The sequence below is a fragment of the Halictus rubicundus genome, chromosome 3 (assembly GCF_050948215.1).
Source record: "Halictus rubicundus isolate RS-2024b chromosome 3, iyHalRubi1_principal, whole genome shotgun sequence".
NCBI lineage: Eukaryota > Metazoa > Arthropoda > Insecta > Hymenoptera > Halictidae > Halictus > Halictus rubicundus.
This window is the reverse complement of record NC_135151.1, coordinates 6,112,051-6,136,808: the sequence shown is the minus strand read 5'-3', so window position 1 is coordinate 6,136,808 and position 24,758 is coordinate 6,112,051. Positions and strand designations below refer to the sequence as shown.

The following is a 24,758-nucleotide window of genomic DNA, read 5'->3' as shown; positions in this document are numbered from 1 at the left end:
CAACAGGGGCGTACATTGCTTACGTCATAAAGGCGCGTGCCAGTCACGTATCAAAAGGGGTTCTCGCATGCACCCAACGGTTAGGCTTTGACGTCACATGCGTTAGCCAATAATTCGGCTAGAACCGAAAATGCGTGTGGAATGAACCAATCGGACGGTTTGCACCCGAATTCCTGCCAGGTGACTTCTTGTGAGACACACGGAGTATCTGTCACTTGATACGTGACTGTTGCGCTCCTCTATGAAGTACTTTCTTTTTTATTGAAGCTCTTTAGACCCTTAAATGGGTCTATTTCACATTACAATGTGGTATTACAATTTTACAAGTTCGTATTACAATATTACAAGGTGTAATTATGGTTTAAATAGATAATTTACAATCTTTGAAATACAACACAAGATTCGAAAAGTTTGAGCTTTTGTAATTGACCGCAACTACACATACCGTCAGAAATTATGAACGTACACTTCTGTTGATCGGGTTGTCGCATTTTATGCGGATTTTTAATTAGCAATAATTAAAAAATAAAGGCGAAATGGCAATTTTTTTATTCTTCATTTTCGTCTTGTATTGTCTCGGGGAGCCACCCTATAAATTTTCTCCCACCTGTAGTGGAACACGACGCAGTACAAACATCGGAAGAACTTACGAGCTCGATTATATTATTCGTAACTCATTCAATTGAATAGTTCTCGGAATATGTGTAATGATGTTCTGTTTCTTCTGTTCCAGGTGATAGACTTCGGGTCCAGCTGCTACGAGAATCAGCGCGTGTACACGTACATCCAAAGCCGCTTCTACCGAGCTCCGGAGGTGATCCTAGGCGCGAAGTATGGCATGCCAATCGACATGTGGAGTCTCGGCTGCATAATCGCTGAACTGGTCACGGGATTCCCTTTACTACCAGGCGAGGACGAAGCGGATCAACTGGCCTGCATAATCGAACTCCTGGGCATGCCTCCGCCGCGACTACTGGAATCCGCAAAACGTTCCCGACAGTTCATCAGTTCAAAAGGCTACCCACGCTACTGCACGGGCACGATGATGCTGGATGGTACATTCGTGTTAGGCGGTGGGTACTCTCGCAAGGGTAAACGTCGCGGGCCTCCGGGATCGAGGGATCTGCGTCGAATCCTTGACTGCGATGATCCATACTTCCTGGACTTCATTCATCGATGTTTAGAATGGGACCCCGAGCAACGTATGACACCTAGCAAGGCGTTGAAGCACGGCTGGCTTCGTCGCAGACTGCCAAAGCTACCCGAGAAGACAGCGAGCAGCAACGACAACGCGTTACCAGCCGTTCCAGCGGCAGCTGCACCACCACCTTCAACCACCGGTTTGAGGATCTCTGCATCCGGCAGCCGATCCTCCAGCAAGACGAACACGCTGCAGAGCAACAACATCGAGAACACGAACAAGATGAAGCAGCTGAACGACATGTTCCAGACGGTGAACACCATCTACTCGGCGCTGCAGCGTAAGTACTGCGCTCAGCCGCAGGAGCCTATTGTCGTCAGGAATCTCCAGCCTAGCAGCAGCAGCCACCCGATGCTGATCTCCGTGGCTGGCGGCAGTATCAGCGGTGGTGTTCTTTGTACTGGTGGTAGTAGTGGCGGTGCTGGTGACGGTAGCAGCAGTAGTACTAGTGGTGAGCAACAGCAACAGCAGCAGCAGCAACAGCAACCGACGCCGCACGGTCATCAGTTGCAGGGGCAACAGCACAATAACGGATCCCGTGGATCTCACGGGTCCCATGGATCCCATGGATCCCACGGATCCCACGGGTCCTCCCACGATAGTCATGGCTCGAGGATAGTACTGTGATCGACGCGATGCGTCGCTAAACGGCTGCTGAACGAACTGACCAGTCGTTCCAGGCAAAGACGGCCCTCTGTCTCGCCAGCTAGCCGACGCTGCGTCGCATCTAGCTCCCCGGTACGCTTCCCCAGGTTCCGAGTCGCCTCGCCAACGCCCGAGAAGGCCGACCTGCGCTGCGCCACTTAGCCGCGACACCTCGCCCTCGATGCTCGTCATCGTTCGAACTGAACCCACCGTTCCCAACTTTGAAAGTTCCGGCTGATTTAGGACAGACGCTAGCTTAATCCACGTTCTCGTCAGAGGCCCAGCGAAGTCGCCGATTGGATGACAAAATGCGCTAGATGCTAACTCAATGAAGTCTATAGACTAACGGTTCTCAGGCTTAACAGCCGTGTTCTGGTGGAATTATTTTCAAAATGTTGCGCAAACGTTGCGGCTAGCTTCATTGGGAGGTTCCAGACACTCTGATTACAGTTTATAGATTTGTCCGAGTGGAATTATCTTCCCAATGTTGGAGACACATGCGTGCACACAGTCTATAGACTTGTCCACTGTGAACTCTACACTCGATTTCGCTCAGTCCTCCAGAGTTCTAGACTCCGCCTGTGATACAGCCGATGGGCTATCATGTGTGCCTAGGTTCGAACAGAGCCAAGAAGGGCTATCTGTCATTTGTACCTATACTTTATCCAACTAGTCGAGTCAGCGAAGGTAAATAAATGCGCCAGCCACTCGGATGCGACAGTGTTGAGGTTACAAGCAGCTAGCAAAGCAGTCGCGCTGGTGCTACATTGACTCGCCTCGTCGGATCGAGTACAGTACAACCAGAGCCACGAGAAGCAAAGAACCAAGAAGGAAGTTGCTCCAAGATTTGGCAAGGTGTACCGAGTCCGTCAGCGTCTGTCCATCAGCCGGGACTCGCGATTTTGGGGATAGTGCTGGTAATCAGAAGGTGATCGTACCGGAAGTAGCCGGGAACCAAAGATTCGCGCGATGTCGATGGACCGATCCTCCTTTTGCAATCGCACCTGAGTACACGAGAAGCTCAGCGTCGCTTCCAGGAGTCTTCTACGTAATCGAACCATGCCGCTGGATCTTAGGCCTTCGCAGGCCATCGTTAGCTACCGATCAAACAACATCAACTTCGCTGCGAATCGAGGGACCGGCTATCTTCGCTTTCGGTCGTCTTAACGCTTCCGGTGCTGGGCGACGAGTTTACACGTACGATGATTGTTACAGGTGCGCACTATGATTGCACGCATAGTTTACCGTGAATTGTAACGCGTTCACGAAATTGTACAGTAGTGTCCGGTTAAATTCGCATCAGTTTCGGGGGGAGCCAGCGGTTCTATTCTCACGAAACGGACATCTATTCTGGCTCCACTTTTTGCACTGTATTCATTCGCCACGACTGAGGTAGCTTTGCCTCACTGGCAAGCGAATTGTGGGAATCGGCTTGACTATTGTATATTTAACCGAGCACTACCGTAGTAACGCGTTTACTGCTAGCGCAAAACTGATCGGCGCTAAAATGTTCAGCGCGTGATCGGTAGAGTCTTCCGCAGATCGTCAGACAGACTGCAGTCACTCTACCGCGGTCGTTCTCGTTAGTGTACAGCACCGGGAGGGTTCAGAGGAAAACACCTTCTTCTCCGTTTCGAGCCGACGAAGAAGCCTGCGAACTAGAAATCTCGCGGAGACGCGTGTCACGAGCCCTCGAACCAGCGAGATTATGATTCGAGTCTAATCAGTCGGACTCTTGCTGTTTTTATCTCCGTTTTTAATTTTGTTAGGCTACGTTCACGCTGGAGCTGCAATCAGAACGAACTATAGAAACACATTCTACGATTTTATATTTGCAAGATCAACGCTGACGACGGAATAACCGGTCAACGACCTCCGTCGCTGTTCTTGCAGCTTCTGTCGCAGCTTCACCGTGAACACACCCTAATCGTCGTACGAGGATGACGTGCTCCACTCGGTGGGCCTTCAGGAATTGTGAACAGACTTGCGAATCGGGTCCGCCCGCAATTGTACAGGAATTTCGAACGAATTGAACTCGTATCTAGTTAAGTGGTATACGCTATGCGTAATTAGTAATTTATACGGACAGATTATACGCGTCTGGACTCTTAGGATCGATAAAGACACGCTCAGATACTTAACCCCGCCCCCGACCCTCTGAAACCCAGTTCCCTTTTTTTTCTGACCGTAATTATAATTGTCCTTCTTCCCTGGAGTGAAATCTTCTATCCTTTCCGTTTAACTTTCGACTGCCTTCTCTCTCGTCCTTTTGATTTTTAAACATAGCATTAAGTTCCGATCGACGAGACGATCGACTCACTGTAAATACTCGACGACTCTCCTGCATTTTTATCACTGCCTTCTGTTTTCTTTTTCTTTATGTTTCGTTTTGCCTCCCGTTTTTTTTTCTTTCCTCTTTTTTTTTTTTAATTAGTATTCTCGATCTCTCCACGTTGCGTTCGGCCGGTTCGATTCGACGATGGGGCAGTTAGAACGATTCGCATTTCGCAATGATATTCAATCGCGAGAAGAATCGCGATTTTAAACGATATGATCGAGAGATCGGAGATCTCGTGTGTTCGATATTAGTATTTTTATTTTATCAGTATGACTCTGAACATTTACAGCGAATACTCTCTCAAATACTCGATCAAGCTACACTTTAATTAACCTACTCGCTTGGGAAAGGTATAGTTCAGATAATATATATGTATATTAGGCGCGCTCGCATGTGAAATAATTTTCGATGATCGCCTTCCTCGAGACTGCGCATATTTTATTGAATATGCAACCTGTCCTTGGTCTTGCAATATTCCTGACGAGTGCTTCGTTCTTTCGAAGCGTAACAATATTTTTGAAAACGTCCTTCTGCATTTTCTTCGACGATGGATTTTAAAGAAAGCGGAACGAATAAGTTTCCTGTCGTATTGCATTTTTCATTGACTTTCTAATCGGTAGAAAAGTCGTTTTTACCACTGTGTTTGAGATCAGTTGAATCTGCTTCGAAATAAAATGCTGGCGAAAAGGAACAACTAACAATGCTCTTTTTCTGTTAGTGGAAATGGTCTTTTTTAGCCAGTAGTTTGGTCATGGACTACGGATTTTTATGCAATGTAAAAATTTGTCTTTTTCTCTTAATAATTTTAGCACGTGTAAAGACGATGCGGTGATATTTTTAAATTCTTTTAAGCTTTCTCTACTGCTTTCAATTTTATCATAAACGCATTGAATCCACAGTCTGGTTGGCCACTGTTGAACAGATCCACGTTTATGATGATTTCAGTATAATCCCGAAAATTTTGTGCGAACACAGATTTTTATGGACCAATTTACAGAAGTTGGAATTGACGAGGAGCTCGTTTACCGTTTGATAAACCACAGTTTTACCAATTTATCAAGCTTTCGAGGCGCGGAAACCTTTTACACACTTTACATTTACACCAAAAAAAAAAAAAAAAAAAAGAAACGTACAAACAGCTGGCTGATTCGAAATCGATTAAAAATCTGCGGATCCTTGTGCAAAATAAAATCTACGCAAACTGTAAGAGACTTCTCCTTTTGAAAATTTTAATAAATCGGCACAGTTTGTAAGTATGTCCCCAATTTTTTTGTAACGTCTTTATAGTTCAGTATTCCAGGTAGTCATTTCGATCATAAACTCATCAAATCCGCAGTCTTTTTCTATTAGCATACCTTCGGCCTGTTCATTGTCCTAAGGAGGCGCTCTCGAGGTCACCGGCACCCACCGTGATCGATTCAAAATCGATGACGCGTACCGGTGCATTCTATTTTATAGATCCGATGCAATCGCTGACGCATTCGCTTCCTAGGACTTTCTTAGAGCGTTCTCACAAATGGCTGAATAGGAACACTGAACGAACACTTTTACCTTTCAACAATACTGTCGGCTGTGCTTTGCAGGTTAATAAAAAAAAAAAAACTTGTTACAAATCCCCGACACCCGGGGGCTTTATAGTTACACTTTTACATCCGAGCACCTGGATCTCTAAAGGGTGCTCACAGATAAAAAAATAGGTTACACTCTTTATTCTGTGTTCGCTTAACCCTCGGTTCGTGGCACGGGGACTCCGTGACCCCGTGGAACTTGCGGAGTAATTAATAACATCGCTACATTTGCCGTCGATAAAATTTTACAATGGCAGAGTCGTTCGAGTCCCCCATTTGCCAAATCGATTATCTCCGCGAAAGAAAGAATACAGAAAATTAAAGAAACGGTGCACATTAATTTGTAAAATAAAAATTTATTTTTAAAGTAACACGTTGAATGCCACATGGATGACAATATGCTTTTATTAAACTTTATAAACCCATTTCTGTCGCGAATACATTCGAGCTGGCAAGGCCCGTGTCGTTGACATAAATCCGAAATTCGCTGCGTTTCGATTTTCTGATCCGACAATCAACGTGTTAATCAAGGCAGATAGAAAAGTGGTTAATTAATCTGGCCTGTGAAGGACTCGTTTGACATTGTCGCTAGAAGCCTTCGTCTCAAAGAGACGGCTCAGCTGTGCTAGCTAAGGGTGAACAAAAATGATGCACAAGCATCGAAGCATAATTAGAGCATAATTTAATCTGGACAGGTTTCGAACAACGTTACATCGTTGTGCAGATTCACGCAGCATTTCGCAGCATTAATTGAACGTTAGTATTACGCCTTTAGTTCGCCCAATAAAAATAATGTAATTTACACGATCGTAAGGCGTTCCTCCCTTAGTGTCGCGGAGGCAAAACTGTGTCTTATTGTCTGGTGGCTCGTCACTCGAGAAACACTATTGATCGCATTGCGTTGACGATGAGGTTCAGCGAAACGAGAGAATCTCTCAGCAAGACGTTAAGGAGGAAATGTTTTATCCGAAGAATCGATTAAACTGCGTACCTTGCGAGGTCCACGGTATGAAATTAATTTTTCGTGCACTCGTGTACGAAGATACAGCATTTCCTCGTTAGCGTCGCGCGTCGAAACGCTATGGAGAAATAGACGCTATTTCCGATTGGCCAACGTGTCTCGTGACGGAAATGCTATCGGTCATGTTACAGTGGTGATGGAATCCAGCGAGACGTTAAGGGGGGAGCGCTTTATCCGAATAATCAATTTGACTGCCCATCCTACGAGATTTATAGTGTGAACTTAATTTTTTGTACACTCGTGTACAAAGGCACAGCATTCCCTCGTTAGCGTCGCGCATCGAGACGCTACGGAGTAATAGACGCTATTTCCTATTGGCCAACGTAGTCTCGTGACTGAAACACTTTTGGTCGTGTTACAATTGGATTGGACCCCCCAGCGAGACGTTAAGGAGGGAACGCTTCTAAAATCGATTTAACTGCCCCATCCCGCAATATAATGGACTCTTTGGTGAAGAATCGGCCTGGCGATAGGGAGGAGGAAGTTTTTCGCGACGAACGAGCTCGAAGATGACATTTACTCAGCATTTTGTGTTCCCTTTAGGGTAGATCGCATTTAGCCGGAACGCGTCCCGCCGAGAACGACTGACAATGAGAAAATTCGCTTCGCGGCTCGAGACACGCGCGAGTGTGTCCGACAAGGATGATTTTCGAAAAAAAAAAAAGAAAAAAACGAAACCGCGAGCGAGCGAGTATCAGCGTGTGCGATTCGAGGCAAATTGTCGCGGGCGACCCTGGCACAAACGAATTCACGCTAATTTTAGTTAGAACCGAGCGAATGAGCGGCGTGCAAAGTGAGAGAACGAGAGAGAGAAAGAGAGAGAGTGCGTTTTCGCGTCGAGAACGAGTCATGTGGGTGTGAACAACGACCGAGATGAGAGTTGGAACGAAAACCGTGTTGAATGATGCGAATGATCGGCTTGATCCTTCTTCTCCCTGGTTACACGCTCCTCAATCGGGACCGCCGGCGAGCTTGTAACGGGGGAGGATCGCGTTTCTGCTTTCTGGAATCGTTGCCTGTCCGTTAATCGCTTACACATTGTTCGAGGCTCGACTCAGTTAAAAGTTGTTACGCCGAACAAAAGGATTCGACACACGCTGCTGACAGAATTTTTACGTCCACTATTTAGGACTTGAAACCGCGATTTCGTTGGCGTCTAGACATTGCCTACAGAAAGCATGTTTATGCACAGCGACGATAGGTCGAAAAGCTGGAGAACGAATCGCGGTGGCACTCTCGCTAAGGTCTCGCGGTTTGTACACGAAGCTTCATGAATATTCACTTTGCGGTACTTGTTGAGCAGGACAAAACGAAGTCGTAGAATTTTGCCTCGCAGGGGTCGTCTACGTAATATTTGTACCGTCGTCGTCAGTGGTTCCCAGACTGTCAAGGACCTCGACAGTCGAGCAATTGATGTGATCTAATTTCAATTCAATTCGCGAGATGATGGCGTTCTGAACGCTGAGGAAAAAGTTATTGAGCTACACGGAGTCGAAAACGAGGGATTGTAAAGATACTCTTCAACAAAGGAAGCTTCGCGCTTGTTACTGACAATAGAGGGATCTTTTGTACTCGGACATATTTGTACAGTGCTTGCCTACTTGGTTACACGCAAAACATGAATCTCAGTCACCTCCATGTCTCAATAAAATAAAGAAATCATCAAAGTACTCTATTACATTGTACGTCCAGCTTGATACCAAACAATTTTTAAATGACTCGTTTACAAATATACGTGGAACAGTTAAGCGACTCTGTAAATCTGCAAGAACGTACATGTGTTCTCCGTTGAGACACGGACAGTGCGCTCTTCGTACAGAAAGGATCGAAAGTAACGCCCTAAAAATTTGAGTACAATGAGCACCAGTCCCATAACTGCGCCACTTTTCAAATTATAATGTCTTACCTTGACCAGCAACGTTGGGAACCACTGGACCATGCGACCGAGCTCGTAGCGGGGCAGCCAACCAGTAGACTGGTCGCGGAAAGTAGTGGGGGACGACGCTCGAGCAATCGCAGCGGTCCGGGGGCGTGTCTTCGCGAGAGTGCCACCGCGGCTTCTCCGATTCGACGGTCGGAAACGCCGCAGCCCGCTCCTTGCAACTTTATCGAACGTAAAGGCAAGTAGTAGCCGCTGAACGCGAAATAATTTCACGACTGAATTGATCGCGCGTCTATCCTAACGAGAGACTGATTAAAACCGCTTAACGAGGTTCTAACCACGACAGGCACGGTCCAAGGAAGAGAAACCGGAAAAAAAGGAGAGGGGAAACAAGCGGGATTTGTTATGAAACAATGTGAACAAAACACAAAAAAAACACACAAATATGAAAAAATCGTGATACTGAACAGAAATATCTTGTGATATGGAACTTAGGCGTACGTCGGGGCTCCGGCGCCGACGGGTATAGATGAATATATAAATATATATTATAAATATGAAGTGCGTATAATAATTATATCACGATGTAAACGGTGAAAACTTCGAAGAAATGAAAGAAAGCGATGGAGCCGGGAGATTGTAACCGCGTGGCGAAGAGAGATAAAGCCAGATGAGAGATGCGTTTATAGGAAACGAGGAGAAAAAGAACAACGGTCTCGTGAAACGTTGCACGACACATGCACGACCGTCTTTCACGATTCCTTCTTCTGTTCCCCACCTCCCCTTCTTCTCTTCTTTTATTCGTCCGTTTTGTCTCTTTTTATTTTGACTTTGTGATCGCTCCCGGCCGCCCGTGCGTCTCCAGAAAATGAATCGGTTTCCACATTTTTGCCGTTTCGATCTAAAAAAAAAAAAAAAAAACGAGATCTCTCGCGGATCCCTCTCCTCTAGATTTTTACGATCAAAGATACATCGAGATGTATCGAGATGTTTCGGCTCTCATTTTCTAGACGGTGCCGGGCGACCAAGCATGTATTATTTACGAACCTAGTCCCCCCGGCGAAATTTCAACAATCGTGCGGTGCCGACACGAGATTCTTCCAAAATAAGGGACCAGATCTTATAAAGGCATTCTACTCTGCTTGCCGATCACGAAATTTTTGGTGTAAATAGGAATGATTTTTAGTACGGTCGATTCGTTCGCTTGTGTGCTCCTCGAGTAGAAATTCATCCGTTTTTTTTTATATACGGATGCTGTAGAATTTCTGATTTTTATTTTATCGGCTTTGATAGTCTTTTAAAAACCAGAGAGTAAGAATTGGGAGCATGCGAATCTAGTTTTCAATGTATGGAATGAATGTACGTCTATTTTGTAAAATTATAGTATAAAAGTTGACAGCTTTTTAATAAGGTTTTTTAGATCATGAAGAGGAAGCTCATTCGTCCTCTATTCAAGTCATTTATTTATTAATCGGAGATTACGAAAAAAATGTTTATGGAATGGAAGTTCGTCTATTTCTTCTATACAAATACTGTAAAAATTTGCATTTCTCTTCTTCGACTTTTAATAGTCTTTTCTAATCAATTTTTGAGTTGCAACCGGTAGATAGATGAGTCTGATGTCGACGAAGCGCAAAAGACATGGAATCATGAATGAAACAATATTTTTAATACATTGTTAAACTATAAAATAGATGAAGTAGATTATAGATTCGTAGAATCTCTTCTGCAACAATTCCCGAAAAGGAATTCTGCAGATTCAGGAAATATCTAAAGAATTTAGAAAAACAAAGAGCATTTGCGTTCAGAAACATCAAAACCGAGTACGACGGCAAGGTTTGGTCCCTTTCTTCAACATCCTGCGCCTCGTGTCACACTAATCGAAAGTTCAGTTTCGCAACTGCAAAAAGGATCCCCGCTAAAATCGCACGCAACGCGCGCGAACGTTGTTCACGCAGCTCTCCGGTATTATTATTAACAAATATCGCTCTAGTTTACTTTCGTTCGCTTAATTTATCGATCACTCACACCGACACACATACAACACACATTCGTATACATGAACATACATTCACACATACGAGCACAAACGAGTCCGCACTCATGACACACACAAACAAACAAACAAACACACACACACATACACACACACACACACCGCTTTATTACTGTGATCAACGTGTATGTACAAACGACACGTTCGTTGTTCGTGCAACTTCGGCTCAAAACTCCACTTTGTGTGTGTATATCGTCGACTGATCTCGAAGAAGATTGCGCAAAAAGAAATTAATTAATACAGGATCGTTCGTTCTCCGAATTACGATCCCTTAATTACGTGACTAAGCGATCTACGAATATTCTCCTCTTTTTTTTTTGTTTGTTTTTCCTTTTTACTATTACGACTATTACGATTACTTATTATTACAATTAATTATTATTATTATCATCACCATTATTGTCCCTTACTCCCCTTTTATTACGATTATTATCCTTACACGATTTAATTACGACTACTTCTTCTTCCTCTTTCTTTTCAATCTAACCAGTGCTTGTTATCGCACTCACGCAACGCGTCCCGACGACAACAACAAAATGAAAAAAAAACCTAATGTTTAAGCGATAGCTTTAGACTTTATAAATGCGTAACACACCAAGCAGAATATTGTAAGCGCGGACGGTTCTCAAGGTTCGAGGCTATAAACTTAAGGCGAACGAGGGTGTGTGTGTTCCGATTGTCTGGAATCCGTTGCCCGAAAGATTCCTCTTTCTTCCGGTGCGAGAAAATAAAAATTAAAAAAAAAAAAAACACAAAGGAAAGTACGCGCCACGCTTTTCCTTCTCTCCTCTTCGTCTTCGCGCTCTTCGCTCTCTTCTTCGCTCTTGCTTGGTCCGTTTCACTTTCGCTCTTTTGTCTTCTTCCGACATATACGACATTAGCTGGGACTGCTCGCGAGCTTGTAAAGAACCACAGACTCGTACAGGACATCCTTCGTTAAACAAAACACTCGTTCGCGGAATTTTTTCGGGGGCACATACCTCGTCATTATTTGTCTGCAAACCTACATTGTTCGGGAAATTTGGACATTTTTACCTCAGAACTTCTTCGTTTAAATATCGATAGTAAAGGGACAAAGTTTTATTTCATCTTAAAAGAAAACAGTGCCTTTGTGATACTTAAGAAATTTCGCTTTAAATCGTTGTAACGGGTAGGCAGCAGATTTTATGCATTTATGATTAAAATGAATAGGTGTAATTGAACACAATAAAAACATTAGGGGAATTTAAAAATACTGTTATATTATTTTCAACCTACTAAACGTATTAAGCAAGAAAATGTATTTCTATTACACTCGAATTTGTTGCAATTCAGGTAGAACATTTTTATTCCGCATAAAGATCCCCTTGACTTCTCAACTTGAAATAGTTCGTATACATTTTCCATAATACCGACATTTTAGGCCCGTTAAAAATCTTTCTAAAGCAAGCACTGAAGTCTGAGCAACTACGAAGTCTGAACAAGTACAAAGTCTAAACAACTATGGCGTCTGGACAATTATGAAGTCCGAAGCCAGATTTCGGTGACCCGTTCGTTTTCCTCCGGAGCAGGGCGAGCTCGTAGGGAGGAAGTGTCGTATTTTCGGTTTCCGTTGGCCGTCGTAAGCATACTCGATCACCGTATTTACCGTTTCTTCTACCCCCTTTAGCAGGGCACACGTCGAAACACGTTTTACCCTCGCGATCGAGACTGGTTCGATGGCTTTGCACATATTTATAGGCGTTCTCGGACCCATTAAATTTTCTAAAAGGACTTCGGCTAACATCATAGCCTCCTATTAAAAATAAACGTGTGTCGCCACCGATTCCCGACGACACACTCCACGAAAATGCATATACGACATGTTCTGTGATAGAATCTAGGACGCTGTTATGGCGACGAAAATCGGGACTAGTTTAATAACGCCCCGGTAATCCATCAAATCGATTTTCCGCGTTAGATCGACATCGGATAGATTGTGATCAGTAGATTGATTTTTAGGCTGATTTTTTTGCATTTATGTGAAAAGTAGGTTGTTCAAATATAAAACTGCAAAGACATTACAAGAATCGAGTGATGCTGTAATATTATTCGCCGCTTACTAAAATGATTAAAAGAGCAAATATATTATCTTCTGTTTCTTACGATTGACTTGGAACATTTTTATTTTTCATAAAGATCGGCAGTCTATTCATCAGCTTGAAACCGTAGGCAGCATCGATCAATTTCGATCAAAGAAAGTCATTAGTTGTGCAGAAAAGCACATTTAAAGTGCAATGTCAGATGTTAGATTTCGGACCTGAATGTTGATAAACGTGCTGTTCGTTCCATCAACTATGCATCGTATTTGATTTATGGGTTCTTTCCTCGAAAATGATCATTTACATTTTAATTTTTAATTTGACCTGAATTTGTCTTGTACTCTTTTGAGATGCGTAGTCGGAGTCGATGTTGGGCAACAAGTCCAAAATGGCGACTAGAAAACTAATTAAAGTTCCTTCATCAAAAAATCCTTCATCTAATATTCATCTGCATTCTATTACCGCAACACTTGGTTGATGTTTAACTTTCCCCGTTTAAAATTAATTTCCTTGATAATTGGCGACACTAAACAAAGTAAATCAAGAGCAGCTTAGAATTTTCTCTATTATTTATTCTGTACAGTTGATCAAGGTAACAAAATCACTCGTTTCAAGCTCGCCAGAATCAGCGAAGTCGTAAGGAATCGCCAAGTAATGTACCTAAATAATTCTCACACTGAAGGAGAGATGGAGAAGATGAGAAAGAGAGAGAGGGGGGGGGGAGAGAGGCTCGTTCAATCGCGATAAAAGTTTCTAACAATGTATCCACGGATGTTCGGTGTTTTGTCGTGTTCAGATTGTCTCCGGCGATGGCAACTGCGTAGGAGAACGACAAGACACCGGAAACGACGCTCGACTCGCAACGAAACGGATAGAGGAAGCGTCGTTCACGTGATCGCGAAACCGTGATCGTGACTTTTCGTGCGAACGATCGATCGGAAAACGGACAGAGATCGCTTCCACACAGGGTTAGTCGAAATTAACACTGCCGTTCATAAGTTACTAGACACTTCGCTGCTCCGAGGATGATGACGATGACGATGATGATGATGATGATGATGATGTTCATGCTCAACCGTCTGCTCTTACGCTCGCGAAACAGTTCGTTTTCCCTTGCTTTCCGCGCCGACGATTTCTTTAACATTTTGGGGACGGCTTTTTGAAGGCTCGAATTGTGGCTGGGAATAAAGAAATTTCTAATTTTCATTTCAATTTCAAATTGGACTTTGACCCTTTCAGTGCCCCGAGCGTCCTGAGCGAAATAACAAAATTATGGCTGCAATGAAGTTAAAAATTGCGTTAGTCATCTCACCTGTTCCTTACTTTTACTGCTTAATATTTACGTCGATAGCCAAAATTTTCTACAAATTGCTATCTCCGATAGCATTTGATTAGAGTTTTCTATACAATCCATATTCTTCGTGTAGAAAATGAAGGGGAAAAAAGTACATAGAACACTAGTGATTATGCAGTCTTGTACTGCATCTTCGAAGAATATGAAAAAAAGTCACATTACTACTTATATTCAGTAATACGTAAAAATTGTTTGAAACGAGGAATGGATGAAGACCAACAACAAACTTAAGTTATTCGAATTGAACAGAACTGGAAATGTAATGCACCGATTGCAATTTTTTAAACGTACTCGCACGTCTCTTGTACGAATCAATAAAAGTAACAAAACTAAAATGCATATGTACGTTTTTCACAATGAAAGGGTTACAAATCAACGTTGATCGACCACGCGGTGTTGCTTTTAATCGTCTGACCGCAATATGTGATCATATTTGACATTATTATTACCATTCTCGATCTATCAAATCCGTTGATGCATACCGTCTCAAAACGAACGATCCGTCCCCAAAGCGTTGATCCACTGAGATATAACGAAAAAGACCGTAAGCTTCTTTCGAGGAGAATTCGGAACGGAAGTAATCGACGGGTACCAAGACTACTTTCTACGTTCATTAAACTTAAAGTGTCCGGCAGCTTATGGACTTGTAATCTCGTACATCTAGTCCCGCTTTTGATTCTTTTCTCCTTCTTTGTTGAGCATCCTTGATTTTATTTGAGAAATTTCTCGCTCGGTGAATAGCGACTGATAGAAACCCGATCCCGGTATATATATATAAAAAATATATATATATATATATATATTACGTTTTGCGTCGCGGTACGTTTATATATACATGCATATATAAACGTTTTCTTTTTTAGTGTCGAGCGCATCATTGTGTACATACAGAAAAATATAATGTATATGCGGCGTGCATTGCATCACACACACAAACATACAAGTTTTAATACCGCATATCGTATGTGAACGAGAGAGAGAGAGAGAGAGAGAGAGAGAGAGACGCGTCTTTGTAGACTTTAATTTTACTTCAGCTTCGAATACGCGGTCGGAGACACGACGCCATTGTTCCTTGTGGTAAATAATAAATTTTTAGACCATTGAAAAAAGAACCACTGGAAATTGATCACGTTTTCACAGCCTGTGTGTTTCTCGATCCTTGAATTCAGTTACATTTCGAAAGTTTCCCAACTGGAGAGGTGCTCTCTCTTCGGGTTTGTATGTATATCGATGCTGTTGGAAGTTGCCGCGGTTCAAGAGGCCTCCGCCATTTTGTTTCCATTCGTTAATTGCTCCGGGCTTCCCGGCGCGGCGTGTATATTCGCGGAAAAGTTTCCCGGGAAAACCGGGAGGTCTAATACCGCCAGCAATTCCAGATGTTAATATTAATTCCCGACCGACTTTATCCCCGGTTCGCAAACATTCGCAGTAGGTCACAAAAGTATCGACCATGCCCGCAAATCTCGTGGTTTTTTAATCAACGTAATCATCGAACAGATGTCTCGGATAATTATTAACATAATTCGCGAATACGCTTTACGTTCGAATTGCGTTCGTAATTTTTCTTCTCGATATAAATTAATTTCTATACTTGATACTCCCCTTGAACTTCGTTTAATCGATTCGCTCCGTGTCGCGCGCGATCGATGAAAATCTCGGAAAAATAAATTGATAAATTAGGACTAGGTTACGCTATAAGTTTACAATAACAATGTGGATTATTAATGTAGGAACACCACCGTGTGTACATTTGTACAGAGTACCACCATGAAAAATATGAAAGTAACCGTTGCGTGTGCATGGAGCTGCGGTTTGGGCGGACGAACACCTATCGTTTAAGTATGAAGTAAGTTAATAAACGATTTGTAAAATGATTTCTAAGACTCGTTCTTAATGTGTCTGATCTAGTTAAGCGGTTATGATGTGCGGATACTTTTATTACCACTGAACTATGTCAGCATTCGTTCTCACCTCATTTCATTTTAGCATACTCAGGATTGTGCATAAAGGAACAAAATGTTTACAATCGTAAAAATTTATTCAGTAATATCCTCGTACGAATTGACTCTTTGGTATTTGCTGAAATTCAAGAGTCAGAACGAGATAAAAGAAAGAAGGGAGAAAGAAAGAGAAAGACAGAGTGAGAGAAACTTAACAAAAACACAAAGAACCGATAAAAGATCCACAGTCTGATTCAATAAACATGTACATTTGGTTCTCCTTTTACACGAATAATTTTTACCGACTTTTATGCAGTTTTTAAAGCACTTTCCGTTTATTTTCGGTTAAGACGTTTTCGTAAAAAGTTCCTTGTTTGATTTATAAAAAGAGAACCATGTGTACCAAGTTAAAATGCAAGACATTCTCCATCTCGAGGACAACTCGCGTTGCCAATCGATCGAGATCTAAATTTCCAGCATTTCCACTTCACACCTGTATCAAAGAAGCCCAATCGATAAATGATTCTGGACAGCCACATTGGTTATGGAGGCTTCAATGGGCGTTGATTTGCCGCGGGTCAATCTGTAGCGATTGCAATTCAGTGGAACTACGAATCCTACGAGTTTAATCATTGCCAACGAAGGTTGTGAAGCAATGGAAATCTGACAACGTTACAATGACCTCACAGCCTCCGTAAACAGTTACTTAGAGCCACTCTGCGTGCGTGGTCTATCTTCTATCAGGATTCTCTGATGCCAGACTTCGATTTCGCTTCAATTTGGCTCAAAGGACACCAATGGACGTCTTCCGCAAACTCGATCTCTTTACCTATTATGGTAATCTTAGCCATCTGCATGGTTTCGGTAATGCAAGCCTCTTGCTGGCTAAAACTAGCATTAACGAACATGCTCGCGAACCTATTTGATACTGGTATTAAAATCTTCTCTAATTTACCTTCTTGTAAATTAGCACTCGTGCGGGTACGGCGGTATTGGGTAGCTAAAGTGGTTCGTTCCGAGTCGAATTACTTCGATACGGTTTGGTGGACATACTAATAGCTTTTACAGTTAATTGTGTGTACATTCGCGAGTAATTTAACAAAAGAAAAAAATAAGTACGTGGCAAAATGTCGGAAATTGTTGAAGTTATGGAGCAATAACGGTAGATGTTGCAGACGGTGTGCGTAGTTTCAGGAAACGCAATTTGTTTAAAATGAAAATGCGTTGCGGTGAGTAACCTGCGTATTCAAAGCTTCGAGAATGTAGACGGAAATTGTGTAAGTCGCATGCAAAACAATTTTATTTTCATATTTCTGCCGAGAAACAATGGCATTCTACATCTTCGAATAAAATTTGAAGCAATTTGAACGTTCATTCAAAATGTCTTATAGTTTCGAAACAGATCTCTTTAAAATTTAAAACGGTGGTTGCTCCAGCTTTAGATTTTGTTCGAAACAACAATAAATTATTGTTCATATGAAAAGTGCACATAAAAATCTGAATATTGCTGTACCCTCTTGAAATTGCGAGTCTATAAGTCAATTTCAAAAGTCGGACGGTGGCACGTAGAGTTTTGCGACCAACTGTATAGGTTCCCATGATAGGTGTGTGACTCTCAACCGTTTGTACGGTAATTAAAGAGTTCGCAATTAATCTCCAGGGACGAAGATTTATTGAACAGATCGGCGTGGCGCGGTGGCTCCAAGTTCGTTGAACACGGCCGCCCCGTTCCGTGACCTTCCCCCCTACCGATCTCGCCATTCCGATGAATCGATTCTTCTCTCTCTCTCTCTCTCTCTCTCTCTCTCTCTCTCTCTCTCTCTCTCTCTCTCGTTTTCTCTCTCCTCTGCTTCTCCGATCATCGATCTAAAAATTTAATTTACTGGTCACCGTCGAGAAACTTCATTCTTGTACTTCCGAAGACCATATGAGAATTCAATCAAGAAAAACCACTTTTCTGCAGTCGGTGAATTGCATTTCCTCCCTTAAGGGAACGCTCCAGTCTAGGAGACCGGAAAATTATTTTAAAACATCTTCTTTGCAATAAAATATGTGTACTCTTTACAATAAGATAGAAATTTGCACTTTTTGGAAGTTGGTGAATTCCCCCCTTAAAGGAGCGCTAAAGTCTGGAAGGTTAGAAAATTATTTTAAAACATTTTCTTTGCGCTAAAATATGTGTATTCTTATATATCATATATTCTTTACAATAGGATAGAAATTAGCAATTTTTGGAAGTTGGTCAATTCCCCCCTTAAAGGAGCGCTAAAGTCTGGAAGGTTAGAAAATTATTTTTAAAAACATTTTCTTTGCGCTGAAGTATGTGTATTCTTATATATCATATATTCTTTACAATAGGATAGAAATTAGTAATTTTTGGAAGTTGGTCAATTCCCCCCTTAAAGGAGCGCTAAGTCTGGGAGGTTAGAAAATTATTTTAAAACATTTTCTCTGCGCTAAAATATGTGTGTTCTTATATATCATATATTCTTTACAATAAGATAATAATTTGCAATTTCTGAAGTCGATAAGCTAGACTTCCCCCTTAAGGGAGCGTTCCAGTCTAGGAGGCTAAAAGATCATTATCTTACAACATTCTGTTTCCAAAACAAAAGTACACAAGATAAAAATACAATACGGTACAACATTTAATTATATCGAAGCAATACGAGTTCCAGCGTCACGCTGTACAGCAGCTCTTTCTTCGCGCAATGGGACTTTGTTTTCAAATGAAAAGAAATAAAAAACAAAAGTACTTTTAAACTGCACAAAATTACCGAGGCAAGTCGGTTATTTTGTACGTGCTCACGGACTTGAAACATTTCAGAGCCGAACCAAGAGCAAAGTAAAAGGGCCGCGCGGTCATGATTGTTTCGCGAGCATAATCCGGCGCGAGGGTTGAAATTGTAGGCGAGCAGGTTTCTTTCCATGGCCGGATAGGAAGAAATCAAGTTTTTCCGGACGTTGCAGTTCGTTTCCTTCTCTCTCGACGAACTTTTGAAAGCCTGGAACACGGTCACCCGAGGGTTCACGCTCCGGAAAGAGGTGCAATAAGAGGAGACTACACTTCGTTTCATAGTCAGATCGTTACTGTTCAGTTCGAGATAGAAGTACCAAAGTCACGTGTATGCGATTAAGAATCGGCGACTACGGTGCTCTTTTTTTTTTCATCTTTTTCCCTGGCGGGTTTTCCGCGAATCTTGCAAGAAGGTCCCGCGAATCGTAAATCCTCGCGAGTCGTCTTTGTTCGACCTACACCACTGTAATAAAGCGCGCGTGTGTGTGTGTGTGCGCGAGCGCGCGCGTGTGTGTGCGTTTGTGTGCGTGAGTGAATGTTTGTTCGCGTAGATGCGTTTACGCGTGTTGCGCACCGCGATATTCGTGGGAGAGAAGGGGAGAGAATAATTGTCTTTCATGCGTCACGATATTTTATCCTATCATCCATTCACACGCATAAATTGTATTACAATTCCTCGGACTATACACGTATATACTTATGAGCGTCTGTATTCGATTGTGTACCTCAATTTGTATATATATATATATATATATTAAAAGGAACAAAACAAAAAAAAATGAATTGATCCCCCGGGACTCGGGGGAACGTTTTGAAAAAGCGAACTGGCTGAGTTTTCGTAATTTTCCGGCATCCTACATATTCCAATAGGCGAACCAATTTTTCTAGTCTAGCCACATTGAGCAATTCCTATTGAAACGATCGATCTTCAAATGCAGTGTCTAGCTACACTGAACTCTCACGATTTTTGTACGAGTTGTCGCAGCTGCCTGCAAATTACACATTTTAGCAACACTATGAGAACAACATGATCCACCAAACGGTTAAAAAATTCCTTTCTCTAATAATTCGATCGCTCCCCACGAAAAAAAGGCGAGCATGTCGTTCTCGAGTCTTACGAGAAAAAAAGCGGTCTCTTTCCGCGCGCCCCGCTGCGAATTTATCGTCTCGTTTATTCCTGGTGAAAGAGGATCGACGGGAATGAATTGGAGGGGTTTTATGAAGTGCTCTTGAACGAATAAAAAAAAGAAGTGTACCGTGACATCTGGCGAGAGAGAGAGAGAGAGAGAGAGAGAGAGAGAGAACGCGGGCTTCTTGCCAAAACATTAAATCGACTCCGTACGTCGTTCGCGAAACAGGAATTTCCATTTCAAAATCTGTACCAGCTAACGCAACTACATATCGCGGAAATCGTCCATCGATCCGCGACGATTCTTCCGCCAAAAATTCAGCAGAATGGTCCGCGCGGAAACGGAAGCGAGACAATGGTCCGCTGTCACAGAGACGAACAATGATCTTGTTCGTCAATGGATTATGCGTTCGAAACGTCTTCCGTCGGATTGATCGAGGTGTAAATCAACGAAGGATCCAACGGAGCCGAGCATCATCCCGCAATTCATCAATGTTCAGGTTCCCACCCACTTCCGGTTCCTTCCCGACAAGATGTCTGGCGAAGCCAAGACGAATGAATGAGCTTTACTATCCAGTTTGCTCCCCTGCGAATGCAAACGATTGGATAATGATTATCGTATCGGACAATAATGAACGCGGGCCGCTCCACGCAGACACGCATCATCCAATCGAGAAACCAGGTACATTTGTTATCTATCGATTGGTTAAGTTCGTTATTTCACCTTCCGGTGGTGGCTGCACCGCAGAAATATTGATCGACTCTCTGATAATTCTCTGAATCAGTTTAGCTGTTTCCAAATTAATTTAACTGCACCAAATGGTACTTTAATTATGCACCGTGGAATCAATCCAGGTTGATATATAAAAGAATATTTTTACTCTAGCCATTATAACTGGACTGCGGATTTTTATGCAAAATAACATTTTTTCAAAATAACGTAACAACATCCTTTAATTCATTTAATGTGTTTACAGTTTTGCTTCTCACTCGTCCATTCTTGCTATCATATAAATGCATAAAATCCGCAGTCTAATTATAATCACTATCGTTTCGTCTAGATCCACATTTTCCTGTTTTGTAAAAGATTGTAGCACAAGACTACACCTACTTTTGTTTCGCGCTTTAAACCAACAAATTACGCATCGTTCAAACAACAATGATTCATTATAGCACTGAAAAAGCGAAATACATCTTCGAAGGTGATCGTTTCACAGTGTTCGCAAAAAAATAAAAGAATCGTGCGCCCCGATGTGAACGATCACCCGGGTCAGAAAATAATCGTCAGCATAAACGTTCGCGTATTCGCTCGAAGCCTCGTTAAATGTTAAATAATTTTACGGCGCCGGACGAGAAAGAATCTCGTGTAAAGGAGTTTTAATTATTGCGCGCGGTTGTCTATCTTCGGCGGAACAATTTGCATATCTCATTAGCGCAGCTATAAGCCGTGTATATCTCAGCCAGGTGTGTCTCAGTTCCGAGCCCGCTCGGCAGAATTTATGCTCGCGAGAACGCTCATGGTGTGCCGTATTGAAAGCCCGCAGATAGCAAGCCCCCCGGTAGTTGATTCATCATTCCCGACCTTCGTCATCGATGAGCACCCAATGTAATTTAATGACCCAGCGTGGCTATCGGGTTGCCGGCGCGATCCGATTCTTCGCGAGAGCGCTCGAGATTCGAGGGTTAATTAATCATGGTAACGGCGTCCGTCTCCGGTTACTCTTCGCGCCGACAACAACGCAGTTCGTTGGTAAACGAGTTGTTAATCATTGACACCCGAAATGGCACGACATCGATTCTCGTGCGCGCGACAAGTGTGTCGCAACTTATCGCCCCCCGTGTCTTCATCCCTGCGACGACAATGTTGCGAATTTTCAATGGTGCTCCAACCTCGTCACTGTGAAAATAGAACCTTTCTTTACTAACTGCGAGAGACCGAAAATTATATTAGGACCTTGAATAAGTTCTCGCTGTTTCTTTTACAAAATAAAAGCTTTTACCCAATGTCCTTGCTTCTGGATCATTCCTAAAACTTTTAAACGCTATGAAACAGTTGACTCATCTACTTGTAATGTTTTTCCAAGTTCTGCTAGCGTCTGACATCGGTCTTGATCGAGTAATTCCTCCAACTTTTCGTCTTCAAATTTTTTCGGTGCGCCAGAACGTTCTTTATCCTAAAGTTCAAAAGCATTATTTTTGAAGCGTCGAAACCAGTCTCTGCATGTCGTATCCGACAAAGCATTGTCCCCATAAGTCTCAACAAGAATTCTATGTGCTTCAGCTGCAGATTTCTTTTGAATAAAGTAGTGCAATAAAATTCCCCGCAAATACACTTTATTTGGCACAAAAGTAGATATTTTCAGAACTAAGAAAAAATTACTTTGTTTACACTAAAGTGAACTACCATACACTGAAATTTAAGGTTAGATACACTACTGCCTTGCATGTGTGTTACCATTCGAAATTCCACGAACGGGGTACTGCTACTGTCATTTTTGAAGAAACAGCGAGAACTTATTCAAGGTCCTAATATATATTGACGTTCCAAAACATTTGTAATCTTCTTACTGTTTCAAATAGCAGCCACACAATTTCGTAATAAACACCATTTCGCGAGTTCAATGATCAAATGTGGTAAGTTGCCAGCATATACAATTTAAGTTTTTCTTCTTCTCCTTAGGACCTAAGCAAGCGGAAGTAGCGGCTGATCAGCAAGGGCGTAACGGTCACAGGTCGGTTATACTAAGTCTCAGAATGAACGATGCATTGAAAGTTAACTAAAAAGTGGCTTAGAGATCATGCAGAACCTAGCATACGACGATCTGGCTCTTTTAGAACCATTCTCTTCTTCACTTTGCGATCTGAGGTGTTGATGCGGCAGCGTCTAACTGGTAAAGTTTAATTGTTTCAAAGCTCAGATTGATTCTTTAAGCTCGCAACGTGTATTAATTGGAATCCAGCTAAAAACGAACCAAATTTTCCTGGTCCACTGCCTAGTGATCTAACAAAGCAAAATAGGGGGCTGTGAAAGTTCTATCGAAAATAGCGTTGGTCACGAGGATGGGGTGCAGAGTCGGATAGCAGAGCGTTTCAATTTTGCGGCCGCGACAATGCCGATCTCCCCAGGCCCGCGCGGCCTCGAGTGGGAACGGGAAACTCTGGAATAGATCGGATTGCAATTATCCGGCATTCACTGGTTTTCCGGGTCGCATTTATTTTTAATCCCGCCGCGGCGGTTTGCGAGGCTGACGTCAAGCTGCCTAGGCGTGGATGATTCGCTCCCGTGCACTTCGGCAAATCGCCAGTGTGCCGGTGATCGATTGATCATCACCCCCTCTGTTCCGATACACCGTATATGCGCCCCACGTGAATAGTACAGGGTGTCCGAGGATGTTGTTCCCGAATTCCGTGCCGTGTAATAGGCAATTGATCCGAGTGGCTGGCTCGCCGCGAACGGCTAAAGCTTCGACCACACCGAAACAACATCGAGCGATATTCTGTTGCCTCTGGTTGCAAAAAGTTGCGGAAGTTGCTCGTTGTTGCTTCCGTGTGGACGTAGCTTAACCCCTAAGATTTCTTTCACGGTCGCAGTGATTAGAACTTCTTCGCGTATATCTACTGTACGCCTAAGAGATTTAGAACACACACGAATTCCACACGTGAATTCGAATTAAATGATCCTCGGTTAAAGATCTCCAGGCAATTTCCTATAGTTTTGATTATAAAAGGACTATGGTACATTGGTCTAGCAAAGATACATCATCATCGCACACCTTCCAGCGACCCAGACGACCCGATAGGGCTGATAAAGACTATAAAACCAAATACCACGGGGATAAGGAGATAAAAGTGTCGATGCTACTAGCGCCGAGCACTAAGAGTATTTGGGTCAAGTGATCCTTGAATAAGGATCTCCAGGGGGTCTCTTAATGAGAAAAAAGACGTATCGATGGCGTGGAGCTACCGAGGACTATGGCACCAGATGATTGCAGGGAAGATCCCCGAGAAAGTTTACTTAGCTAGCGCATCCCCTCGATTGGGAATTCAAAAATTTTCCTGATTAACTCTTTCAGAACGAATATTATCATATTGTCAACATTTCGTCCGCGTAGTTAATCTTAAAAATTGCAAATAAATCATTCAACTCCCGGTAGGCACACTTGGTCGCTTATGTTTATGCGAAAATTTCACTTTTGAATGCTTTCAAAGGGAACAGAGAGAAGACCCTCATTTTTCCGAATTTAATCCGTAAAATTTTATTTTTTTATTGATAACAGTATTACGGTAGGAAATTTTTTCAGATTTTTTGAAAGCCGAAAACAGTAGAAAAAATTAGCCCTAGGCATAAACGATCCGATATGCCTACGCAAGATGCAAATATATGTGCGCCGTGGAGGGTTAACTATTATAGTAACTATAGGGTAACTATTGATCAGTGTACATTTTTATTTGTTCCTAGAACCGACTTTGATGTAGGATTTAACCTTCTGGGGAGAATGTTTCGAATATTTTAAAAAATCCTCGTCCCTGAAGGATTGATGTCTATCTGAGTTCGATTATCAGTTTGATAACGTGAATCTAGGGAAGATAGAGTTGTCTCGGAGGCTGATCATGAGGAACCCGTGTTAACGCTGCAGACTTTTTTCTCTGGGAGTTCGAACAATGATCCCGTGAACTGTTTCGATGTTCGTCGAAGGATAAACCGGTCTTCAAGACGGGAACGAGGAGATCGAACCTGTGTCACTGTTCCTTGCCTCAGCCACTTAT

The 24,758-nt window shown here is 42.6% G+C and overlaps 2 protein-coding genes across 2 annotated transcripts in view; both read left to right on the top strand.

Moving 5' to 3' along the window:
- The window catches only part of LOC143352501 (dual specificity tyrosine-phosphorylation-regulated kinase 2), a 51,058-nt gene extending 49,095 nt beyond the window's left edge, over positions 1–1,963 (top strand). Inside the window, exon 2 of the mRNA XM_076785029.1 lies at positions 734–1,963. Coding sequence (XP_076641144.1) covers positions 734–1,828 — 1,095 coding nt within the window. The 3' untranslated portion in view covers positions 1,829–1,963. The remainder of the gene's footprint in view (positions 1–733) is intronic.
- A 17,963-nt stretch (positions 1,964–19,926) lies between these two features.
- Positions 19,927–22,824, top strand: LOC143352500 (uncharacterized). Its single transcript, XM_076785028.1, has 2 exons — positions 19,927–20,673; positions 22,672–22,824. Exons 1-2 carry the CDS (start codon positions 20,373–20,375, stop codon positions 22,770–22,772), a joined length of 402 nt encoding a protein of 133 aa, XP_076641143.1. The 5' UTR covers positions 19,927–20,372; the 3' UTR covers positions 22,773–22,824.
- The last annotated feature ends 1,934 nt before the right edge of the window (positions 22,825–24,758 follow it).